Raw genomic sequence first — 12,385 nt, forward strand, 5'->3', positions numbered from 1 at the left:
CAGAGGTCGACGACGGTCACATACACCACATTATTGGCTTTGCATGGTTTCCGACCCTTACTGTATGCTGCAGTTAGGCATGTAACCTTGTATCTCCTCCCAGAGCAGCAGAAGCTATACAAAATTAAGCAAATTATTATAAATATATGAGCCTCACGGGAATTCACCACCATGTTGAATTCTTGAACCTTCCTTAATTAAAATACACAAGGCAGTCAAATAACGCCTTACGGGTATAGGGAGGATTGTAGTTGGTTGCAGAACCAGTAGTTACAATAGCTGGACTTGAAAAGAAACAAAAGATAATTAATGCTGTGAGGATGAACAAGTTGTGTAGCCTTTCCATGCCATCGCTAGTTTCTTTTATAGTGATCTAATCAAAGTTTGTTACTGCTAGAGATGGAATTAATGCCCTAATTTTGGCTTAGCATAACCATTAATTTATAGAGGTTTTTTTTATGGATATTTTAATCTAGAGCTTTCACATGCACAGCACAGAATGATTGTGAAGCTTCCGAGCACAAACACATAAATAAGTATCAGTTGCACGTTCTTGTGATTAAATATTTTAAATGTTGGTCTAATAACATGAAAAATACTTAAGGAGATTTTAATTATTAACGTAGTAGGTGGTCGACCTTAAGACTAGGGGTGGCATTTTAAACCGAAAAACCGAAAAACCGCAAAAACCAACCGACAATTTACTGCAATGAAACCGCAATCACGGTAAACCGAACCGCATTTGCGATTACGGTTGCACTATTTGATTTTCAAAACTTGCGGTTACCGCAAACCGCAAAGTATGTTTCTTTGGGGTTGATTTTGGATGTGTTTCTATGTTTAAATAGTGTTTGAGTTTTTTTATAAATACATGTTTAGGATTGGATTTATTTATAAATTTGTATAATTGATATTGTAGTGCAGTGAAAATAAACTTTTTTCTTATACCAGTTTGAGACACTTACTAAATATGATAAGGGACTACCAGACTCTGATTCCTTCATATCATGATTCATCCTTGCTCCAATTCCTTCAAAACTAATTCATCATTGCTTCAATTCCTTCGTACTACAATTCTGTTTTATTCCCATTCTGAATACATAACCAAGTCATGTACCCTCATAACATTTTACTATATTAAAAAAAGTGACTATTTAATTTGAACTTTCTTTTAAAAAATAAAAATAAAATTTGACGCACCCCATAAAGGGAAAAAAAAATACAAATTTATAAATAAACCCAATACTAGACATGTATTTATAAAAATCCAAACACTATTTAAACATAGAAATACACCTAAAATCAACCCCAAAGTCAACTTTTTGGGTGTGTTTATAAATGGGTTTTGAGTGTGTGTAATGATGGGTTTTGGGTGTGTTTATATGTTTAAATAGTGCTTGGGTTTTTTTATAATTTCAACCTCCATTTTGGGTGTTTTAGTGAAACTCCCAAAAAAAAAGGGGGATGTTAAGTAAAAAAAGTAGCAACAATTTTAATTTTTTAATTTTTTAATTTTTTGGTGAAACTATTTTTTATTTTTAAGAAAGGGTAAAATTATAAATTAAGCTCAGTGCAAGCAAATTGGCACTGAAATGCGAGCGGGAAGTTTGAAACATAATCGTTGCAAAGACGAGAGGGCAAAAGTGTAAATATACAGACGAAACGCGATTAACTTCAGGGTGGGCAGTGGGCAGAGTAGATAGTTGAGCACCTAGCGACGTGAAAGCTAAGCTACTGGTTTGCGAGAGAAGTGAAGAAGAGATTAAATTGAGAAAAAATATAGCTGTGGGTTGTAAACCCTAAATCCCCAAATCCATATAACCCTAATCTCTCTCTCCCTCTCTCTGTCTCTCTACATTCCCATTCTGATTCTCCTATCACACAAAAAACACCCTTCAAAATCACACACTTTGCTCTTGGCCACAACCACCGAGCGACGTGAAAGCTAAGCAATTGGGTTTGCAAGATAAGTGAAGAGAATGAATTGAGAAGAAATATAGCCGTTGGTTGTAAACCCTAAATCCCCAAATCCATACAACCCTGATCTTGCTCTCTCTCTCTTTCTCTCTCTCTCACTCACATTCCCATTCTGATTCTCAATCACACGCTTCGCTCTTGGCCAAAACCCACTTGGCAGAAACTGAAAATCACGCAACTTACTTGTTCAATATTTCTTTCTTCGTTTATAGTTGAAGTGTTGATTTAATTGGTTTGGTGACAATGACGCTTGAAGATTTGAAGCTTAATCTGAGTTCTTTGAACAATCGCAACCACAATGTCTCTGCAAAACCCAATCCCGGCCGTTCTTTCAAGCGTCCACGTTCTTCCGATTACGATTCCGATTCCAATTCTCATCCCCATCCAGTTAGGGTTTTGGGTCAGCAAACGAAGAGGAGGGTAAAGAGACAGAGGCAGATGCCTAAGGCTAAAGATATTGATGAAGAAGATAATGGCGGGTTGGCGCCCTTGAAGGCAGTTTTTGATCATGGTGTCGCTGTGAGTAATTCTGAGGCTTCTTCTAATAATTTCAGTAGCTGCAAATCGCCAGTGACAGTACTCCATCATGCCTCTCCTGTCAACGCCACAACATCCGATGAGATCAATCTGTCACCAAGAAGGGCTGCTCGGGTTGCAATGCTGAAGGCCCGATTTGCAGGTACCATCCTTAAAGCCAAACAAGATGTTCTTTATAGTGGCTCTAATGGTCTTGAAAACACCGACGACGAGATCAAGAGGTTTAAAGCTGCCGAGATGAAGAAAGCCAATGAATACATCAAGGAGCAACGGCAACGAGATAGAGAAGCTGCTCGGCTTGCCCTCGAAGAGATGGAGAGAAATGTTGTCATCGATGATAACTTCAAAACGATGAGAGACTTTGAGATGTTAATTTCTGGCGCCAATTGCTAGCATGTGGAGATATTGGAGACTGTTAAGCTAAGAGTATATGGATAGATAGATAGATAGCTTCAAGTAATTAAGATTTTTACATATAGGAAGAGGCTGCAGCATGTACAAAGTGCTAATGAGTAAGTCTACTGTCTTGTAGGCATTTCCACTATCTGTATATTTCCAAATTATAGCAATGAAAGAATATTTTGTCTCTTAACTTCCAAGCTCAAAGTATAAACTGTCTGTCGGATTTGAATTTTGGATAACTTGACTCCATCATTTCAATTTGATTACCCTTTGACAGTGTCCTATAAACAGTTGAAAGTAACTTCAAACAAAACAGTTTAGTCAATATAGGTTAGACGTTAAACACGATAAACGTTAAAGGCACAAACTTACTTCACAAGATTATTAAAAAAGTCAGCTCTTTCTAAGGCATAAACAGTTGAAAATGATAGTAACTTCAAACAAAACAGTTTAGTCAATTTAGGTTAGACGGGAAACCAAGGTTACAGTGTCTAACACGATAACCATTAAGGGCGTCAACTTTCTTGACAAGAATCAAGATTATAAAAAAAGTCGATGCATTTTCAGTTTTCAACTTTCTTGACAAGAATCAAGAATCAAGATCATGCAATCAATGATCACAAAGGCAATAACTGCAGGTGCTTTCACTCTGTGAACCACTATTATGATTTTCTTAGCTGTCATCTGTTACTGTAAAAGTATTAAAGAAAAGCTCTATTTCTTCTAACAATCTCTTATCCTGAAAATCTAATCCTCCAGAATCCCTGTCTAGTATTATAGAGATGACTCAGATGACATCATGAATGAAATACTCACAAACTTCTCCCGAATTGTACAGGATAGTGACCACCTTCCATCTTTCCTGTTGGCAATGTACTTTAGCTTTCTGCACACCTGCAATGTATAAAATAGATGCATTATCTCTCTGTTAATCGCACTTCCTTGCTATTTGACTTCTAAATCCTCAAGCATGACTGGAATGACAAAGGGTGAAAATTTAAGGAAACCTATCAGTCAGTGTTCATTCTAAAACCAACTGGACAAAAGTAAACTGACTCATTGTTACGTTTGGAGTACTAACAAAAAAAGAAAAGGCAAGGAAAGCTTCAATTTAATCCGTTAACGTGCCCACTGGACAAGAACAAAAACCAAGGGAACACAAAATGCAAGACATAGAAATGGTCACATGGAGCAACTGATTTACACTAGCAATTTGATCCGTCTTTAAGAATTCAATAGAGCTCAAAATAAAAGTGGAATTTGCATGCTCAAATAATTGGGTGCAAGAATCATCAAATACAGATCTCATCCACTCAGGAACCTTATGCAGTTTTAACAATGTGACTGTTACATGAACTCTTACATGAATTTTGATGCTAATCATGGAACTCACATTTGTCCCTTAAATTGGAAATTCCCCACCCCAAGATCATTGATAGGCAGAGGCCACAACTCATAGCCACTATGAGGAACTGTAGATAATTAGGCCTTCTAGGACAGCCACTACAGACATTAGGTACTCCATGGTGCATATCAATTCCTCCCTGGTTCTATTCCTCTGATCAGATATTCTGGTAAACAACTCCAACAGGCATGGTGAAGCGACCAAAGGAGATCCATAATGCATTAGTCTGCATAGGTCATGGCAGTAGATTCAAATAAAGGAAATTTGCTGCATCCTATCTGGCTGTAGATTCAAAAGAAAAATGCAATTGTTTATGGTTGGTTGAATTTAATAGGATGAACTAACCTTCTTAACAGTAATTTATAAGAAGCACCAATATTAAGACTTCTCCACACCTTCTAAAACCTGAAAATAATGGCTTTTAAAGCTACTATGAGCACTTGATTTGCAGAATGGTTAAAAATTAAGTGGGAAAAATTCCAATTACTAGGAGACATTCATGATTACACCCGTCTGCAGCTCCTGTGGTGAGAACTATTAACTAAAGAAGAAGACAAGCTTTCTTATTAAATTCCTGTAGGAGCAAGCAAAGCTGGAATCAGCAAAATTAAGTTACTCACCGTCATAGTCACTGCAAGCCAATAGCCATCATGAGAAAGAGTTCCATGGTGCACTGAGCATAAAGTTTAAAATTAAAACTAAGACGGATGTGATATCTGTGGGGACTGTGTATAAGTTGATTTGCAATAAAGATTGTAGTAAGCATTCCCAATACCACGCAAGCATCACTGGTCTGAAACAGTTGGAAATATGTCAATAATAGTTCCCATGAGATTCACTTCAGAAATTATGTCATGCTGTTGGCCTTCTTTTCTACAGAATTCCTATCGATAAGAACAAAATATATATATATATATATATATATATATTGCTCCTGCTATTAACTCTGCAATTGAATTAACATTTACCATACGACACTCTTCTTTCCGTGGAGGATGATGTCAGACCCATTTTCTATATTCCTTCCACAAAATCTATGCAGCTGATAAGACAATGGCCTGTTGATTTTCTCTTGTTGAAACAACCATTTCAATGCTAATGGACAAATCCCATTCATTTTCACTTAAAATCTCGAACAGGACTCTCTCAGCTTCTGGAATGTAGGGAATTTGGTGGCTAACCATGGCGATATCCCTATAAAGACCATAATGATACACCAGCCTCATTACTGTACATATCGGTGACAAAATTATTAACAGGGATATATATGTTTTAAGGTCAATAAGATGTAAGTTTTAAAGATATTGTTGAAAAGCTTTTCGTTATAGAAGTCAGTGGGTGCATAGATCATATGTGCATATTAATCTATTGAGACTTCACTGTATACTACAAATCCTAGCCATAAAATTTGCAGATAAACAAGGTCATGCTAATTCACAAATTGTCCTTCTCTCATTTTCCTTTTTTAATCATTCCACAATGATGAAAAAATTTGATATGCAAGGGCAAAAAATTTAACATGCTAATTCACAAATGTAACCAAAATACAAGGATAAGAGAATTTCAGGTATACCAAAATTTGAGTTTCCAATTCTTGTCAGGGCTGTATATTAAAATCTGATGACTTTTAATTTCATTTGATTGGTGTTCACTGGGAACTCTGAACCTGCATAAGGTAGAGAAATCTAAATCTAAAGAAACAGGACGAACTATTCAAATGAACACTAACTCATCCTCCTTTGTATTAAAACATAAATAAGGCAATTTCAGGTTTTAGTTAACAATCCTTCAATTATACTGTACTTGTTCCACAAACAGTCTATGATTATCTATAGTTCCAACAATCATAGGTTGCAAAAAGTCCAATCTAGGTTTCTACCTAATGATTAATTAACGAGCCATGAGAAACAGTAAAATCAAGTTCAATTATACCGAAATCATACATTGTTTGATTACTGAAAAATACAAAATTCATTTTACAGTTTTCTCAAGAATCAAATGGGAAATAAAGCATTACCAATTGGTTTATAATTTCACAAAAAAAAAAAAAAAAACACCAAATTCGCTCAACCTTAACCAATCATGCACTGTTTGATTACCTAAAAACATAAACATTCATAACATTTTCCTACATTTTCTCAAGAAGCAAACAGAAAACAAATCATTGCCGCAAATTTTAATCTAAATCTCAAAATCGATTCCGAAATTCACAACTAAACAAGTAGAGAATTGATAAATGCAGAGGATGTAAATACCATATAATCTGACGGCGATTCAAGGCCAACGGATCGGACGAGAGGAGATCGGAAACCCTAGCGACGAAGTCAGCTCAGAGCGAAGCATCAGCGGAAGCGCAGAGAGCGGAAATGAGATCAACGACTTGTCGTAAGATGAGGTCTTCGTAGAAGGAAGAGAGACCCTGAACGAGAGGCGAGACGAAGAAGAGGGTCGGAGATGGACTGAGAGAGAGAGAGAGAGAGCGTAGGACACGTGGACGGTGGGAAATTGAGGATTGAAAAGAAGCAGAGCAAGCGCGTTGCTGAATTTGAAGCATAGTCATCTTCTGATGCTTGGTAGCGTTGGAGGTGCTGTGACTGCGAGTCCCTCCAACTACATTTTGCGAGCGTGTGATGTGAAGGTGTTTGAATTTTGGCGCCAGAGAATTTCGGGTTTTATCACGCTAGCGGGGTAACACTAGGAAAAAAGGGCCTAAATAGTAAATACTGTTCCAACCGGCCAAACAAACTAATCCCATCGGTTTAATTTGTGAGTTGAAAAATAGGAGACTTTTGATTCAGTTCAAAATGAGGGAAGTATTTATAAAGAAGGACAAAATTATAGTGTTTGTACAATAATGCTTTTATTCATTTTTGTATTGCCTAAGGAGTCTGATTCTTCTTTTCATATGATGTCAAGGGAGTTTTGCTTCCTGATTGCCATATAGAGCCAAAAAGGATGGAACTTATACTTTATCTACTGGGATGATCCTTCACGTCAAATGAAGTTGATGATGTTTCTTTTATCATGAGGTCGTCAAATGGAGTTATGCTTCCATCATGTTATCTATATTGTGTAATTCGTCTTTTCCTAAGTTATTTCAGTATGAGTTGTTGTTGTCTTATGCTTCAATGTTTGATCGTCTTGCTTGGTAAAGATCTCCGTATTTACGGGTTATGTTGGACTAAGCAGTTCATTATTGGAAATAATAATACTATGTTGTGTTCTATTTGGGGAAATACTATCATAAATCATTCTTGGGGTATCTTTGGTGAAATCTAATTTTGCATTCTTCCAGAGAGGGATATATATATATATATATATATATAACTTCTTTTAATTTTGAGGAAAATGAATCTAAATGATGACTATTTTCAATATAAAGTTTACCTAAATAACCATACTTTGCTAAAAATGCTAGAGTAATTGTGATAGTTTTTTGGTTATGCTCTAAATGCAATTCTCTATATTCCACCATGTAAATTCTAGCTAAATAAATAGTATAATGAGAACAGCTTTTAGTAATAATTTTTATACCAAGTTGTGTATTATTTTTTAAATTAAAAAGAAAAGCTTGAATGTATAACTAAAGAGAAGTATTTTGCTCATATACTAATATAATCATATGACTTAATATCTTATGGTAAAAATCTTTACCTTTCTCTAGCTAGGGTTTGAAGAAGATATGGATTTTTAGTTTTTTACTCAAGGGAAAATTCTCTATTATGCTCAAGTAAGTTGGGCTCATTAACCTCTTTTTCTTGTAAAATCATGCTTAAATTTTGACATCTTAAATTAATAATTCTAAAATTTCTTACTATTGTATCATACTCTTTCTTTTGCTCCTCATGTTTTTCTTGCAAAAAAGAAAGATGTTGTTTTGCTCTTTTATAATCATAATTATATGCTAAAAACTCTTGTTCAAGGGCTTTAATAAGTTTTTCATGCCTTCTTCTCATGCTGTCATTATTAGTTCTAATATTCTAAAAATTGTCTAAAAGAACTTTTTGTTTATCTGCTAATGATACTTGAGTACGATATTTTAAAGCAGGATTTCTAACTTCTTGTACTCGAATTCCATTATAATAATACGTATTTACTACTGTCTTGTTTACATTTCATATCTCTTGTGTTGACGAATTATATCTATAAACAATAAGAATGTTGGAATTCTGAGCAGGTGTGTTCGGTTGGAACTTTGGAATAAATTGAGTATGAGCACGTGGTGCATTATAGAGACTACAACAGTGCAGATGGGGATTGGTTGTTGAGTCAAAAGTTTCTCAGCACATAGGCTGCATGCTAACCAACTAACAAAGCGTAGAAATCATGATGCTTTTTGATCATTTCATTTGAATGTTCTTGGGCTATAAAAAATCCCATGATGCTACTAACCACCCTGCTCAATATGGCTTCTATTTCAAATTCTATTTATAAGATTGTCCTTCCGGGAAATGTTAGACCAGCAACAACAAATTTGGCACCCAAAAAGCTCACCAAACTCACAAAACAAAAACTAGCATCATAGATAGGCTGAACGGCCTACTACATGTTCTAGCGGCCAGTCCATTCATTATTTATCGTAACTTGCGCTATTTCTTTCATATCTCCAATGTTACTGACTAGAATATGTGGTAACTCGTTCAAGCCTTTCTATGGCGCTAGTCTTATGTTTTGTGAGTTTGGTGCTGCAATGTGAAGTTAGCATTGCTGCCCCAATGATGGCCCTTCAAGTTTCTTCTTTGTTCAGAATGTAGTGTCAGGTCTTTGATTGAAGATTGGGTAGCATCTTGAACTTTTATTTTAATGCAACAAAGTATATTTGGAACCACCAACAGATCCTCTTTAAGTTCTTTCTACTTTCAATATGAGGATTGCATGTATGATGCAGTCATATTCAATTCTGCAACATTCTCAATCTAACATTCCTATATGATTGCATCTCTTTTAAATTATCAACAAGCTCATCTGAAATTGATTTGAAGGATCTAATACATTGTTTGTTTACATTTCTACATATAAACTTGCTCTTGAACTCATATTCTTAGAAGCTTGGCCGTCGAACTTAGAGTGCAATGGACCCACTTAAAAGTCTCAAGGAGGGTTTTATTGAAAGCAAGGGCTGGCCAGTTTTTCCTGCATATAGTCTCAAAAGCGGCAATAAATGCATATACAAGGATTCTAGCCAAGAAATACCCCAACTTCCGCATCAATTCTGTCTGCCCCGGCTATGTCAAGACAGATATAAACTTCAATACCGGCATCTTGTCTGTTGTAGAAGGTGCTAAGTGTTCTGTGAAGTCAGCATTGCTTGCCCAGTGATGACCCTTCTGGCCTCTTCTTTGTTCGGTCTGAAGTATCATGTGCATGATTGAAGCTAATCAATTTGTGCTAATATATTTCATTTGTTGGGGCAGCATCTTGGATTTTCAATGTAACAAAGTATATTGTTAAAATTTATATGTAAATCAGTGATGTGACAAGTTTGTTTGTTAACTGAAATGGATGCATGCTCATTAATTTCTATCTTTAGAAATCTTCCCTAGATTGGTTTATTGTTCTTCTCCAAATTTGACCAATACTCTCCTTAATTTTTTTTAGGTTGTGAAAATATTAAAATATTAAAATATTCAAAATTAATAATAGCATCTTGATATTTTAGCCACTGAAGAACAGAGTTTCTATTTTGAATGAACTGAATAAACTAGACAATAAGATCGCGTGCTCTCCAAGAAATTAGAAGGCTCGGCACTTCCTGGAACTGGCAACAACTAGATCTTGTTCAAAACACGACCTCGTTGCGGCTTTGGCGGCATAGGCAGGTTCTTAATGTCCAGAATTTGAATTTTCTTTCTCTTGTTTTGCAACTCTTGATAGCTTTGGTGAAGCTTTTTCTTACTCTTCTCCAACTTCTCTTCATCATCCCAATCTCGTCGGTGATGAAGATGATGAGTAGATTTTGTGGGCCCCTTAGGGTTTTGTTGGCTCTCCAAAAAATCAGAAGGCTCTGGGCACTTCCTCGAACTGGTCTTGCTCAAAACCCGGCCTCGCTGAGGCTTAGATGGCAAAGGCAAGTTCTTGACCTCTAGAAGTTGAATTTTATTTCTCCTGTTTTGGAACTCTTGGTAGCCTTGGTGAAGCTTTCGCTTGCTATTCTCCAACTTGTCTTCATCGTCCCAGTCTTGACGTCGATGATGAGCATCAGATTTTCTTGGCCCCGTAGGCTTTTGTTGACAAGAAGATGGAGGTGGTGCGCTTAGCATAAAGCGGAAGGTCTCCAAATCCTTGCCTTTGCCATGAGATGGTGGTTTCTTGGGCTTCTGGAGAATTGCCAAGTGGCGCTCATCAAGTTTGATGTCGTCATAGACAACGTCAACGTCAACAGGAGGCTCTCGCTCGCATTGCTGCTCCTTCAAAGCCTGATCGCAAACAAACTTCATCTTGTCTGAAAGAGAAAAGATTATAGCAAAATTGGGAAACCCTAAATCACAGTAGCTAGTGTTTACAAAAGCCTCACGCTACATACGTATATATATGTAGTTTCCTGTTTCCTAATCTCATTGGGAAAACGAATATTTTATTCTAATTAATTATAATGTACTATTAAATTTTTATTAGACATAAGAAATTAAACCAACCAAACAAACCCTTAAGTTGCCAACTCACGTTTAGAATTATCTTATCTCGCCCGATATCCTTGGGCTGAAATTAGCTTGGGTCCCAAGTTTTCTGTTTTCTTGATTTATTCTCCTGATAGGACAAGAATTAAATACCCAAGTTTTTTGTTTCTTTTTTTCATGCCAGGTTTCTATTTCACTTGAGTGTTACTACTTCCATTTCTTACTACTAAACCAAGTATTACTATTTCTAATTATAAAATTAAAAAAATTATAGGAAATTCATTTTCATGTATATATAGGAAAATATTATCTTACTACAGAGTTCACAAATATATAAATATATCTATATAATCAGGGGAGGCTTTAGAGCCTCCAAGCTCATTCCAGTTTTTATATATACCCATTATGATACTATATATAAAATTAAAATATAAAAATATAAAAATTATACATGTTTAAACTTTGAAAAAGAAACTTCTTAACCGTAAACACTTTTTCGCTTTACCAATTATTTTTCAATAATTCGATGAAGGCTGAAGTCCGAGCTATTAAATAAGCGTGGTGATTGAGGATTTCTTTTAGTTTTGAATTTCTTGCTTTGTCTATTTTGGGAAATTAGTCTAGAATTTATATTTTCAGTCACGATCTTGAAGAATTTTTTGGTGTACATATGTAATCAAGAATTTGATAAAGTTTGTTTAGATAAACTGTAATTTATATTAATTTACAACTGAAAATAAAGCGCTAATAAAACAAAAATACTGAAAATCTCCATCAATCAAGCATGTAGGTTATTTATTTACTTTCTTGTAGTGAAAATATTTAAATATTCGAAACAATATGGCATTAATAATAGCATCCCGATATTTTTGCCACTAGTGTTTTTAATGCGTCAATTACATATTGACTTGAAGAACACAGTTTCTATTTTGCCGCGTTTACATTATTTTACTTTCATACTCTCTCTCCATCAAGATATTCATCTGATTTAGTTACCGTTGGAGTTGGACTGAAATTAGCTTTGGTTCCCAAGTTTTCTAAGCACGCCTCTTCTATCTTCTCTGCGTTTTCCAAGCACGCCTCTTCTCTCTTCTTTGCGAGACTGAGCCTCTTCTTTCTGCGAGACCAAGCACCCCTCTTCTCAAATTCTTCTCTTCTCTCTCTTCCCCTATCTCATCGCTCTTCTCCTCTCTCCTCTCTCTTCCTCCATCCCCTTAGTCTCTACATCAGAGAAGTTCACTTTGACTTTCATTGAACAAAATATAGAGGGTTCTATCTTCAGCTATCCGTCGCAACAAAACACTCGCAAATAAAGCATTGATTTTTAACAGATACAGACCTATTTCATCCCCTTCAACCTCACTTCTAACCTTGGACTTGAACAACACATTGAAAATTACCCAAACAGGTCAAGATTCTATTATATATGAGTTATCTTCTTCGTTTG

General features: G+C 35.7%; 1 protein-coding gene and 2 pseudogenes across 1 annotated transcript; 1 reads left to right on the top strand and 2 right to left on the bottom strand.

Annotated features, from left to right (window-relative positions):
* Positions 1-1,767: 1,767 nt before the first annotated feature.
* LOC148920329 (uncharacterized) lies at positions 1,768-3,146 on the top strand. The gene has a single exon (XM_089046787.1). The coding sequence runs from the start codon at positions 2,221-2,223 to the stop codon at positions 2,905-2,907; it is 687 nt and encodes a 228-aa protein (XP_088902913.1). The 5' UTR covers positions 1,768-2,220; the 3' UTR covers positions 2,908-3,146.
* An 881-nt stretch (positions 3,147-4,027) lies between these two features.
* LOC148920330 (protein PUTATIVE RECOMBINATION INITIATION DEFECT 1-like) lies at positions 4,028-5,724 on the bottom strand (annotated as a pseudogene).
* A 4,330-nt stretch (positions 5,725-10,054) lies between these two features.
* On the bottom strand, positions 10,055-10,785 carry LOC148920331 (uncharacterized; annotated as a pseudogene).
* Between the last annotated feature and the right edge of the window lie 1,600 nt (positions 10,786-12,385).

This window comes from Prunus mume, linkage group LG2 (assembly GCF_029339155.1).
Source record: "Prunus mume cultivar Tortuosa linkage group LG2, ASM2933915v1, whole genome shotgun sequence".
Classification (NCBI taxonomy): domain Eukaryota; kingdom Viridiplantae; phylum Streptophyta; class Magnoliopsida; order Rosales; family Rosaceae; genus Prunus; species Prunus mume.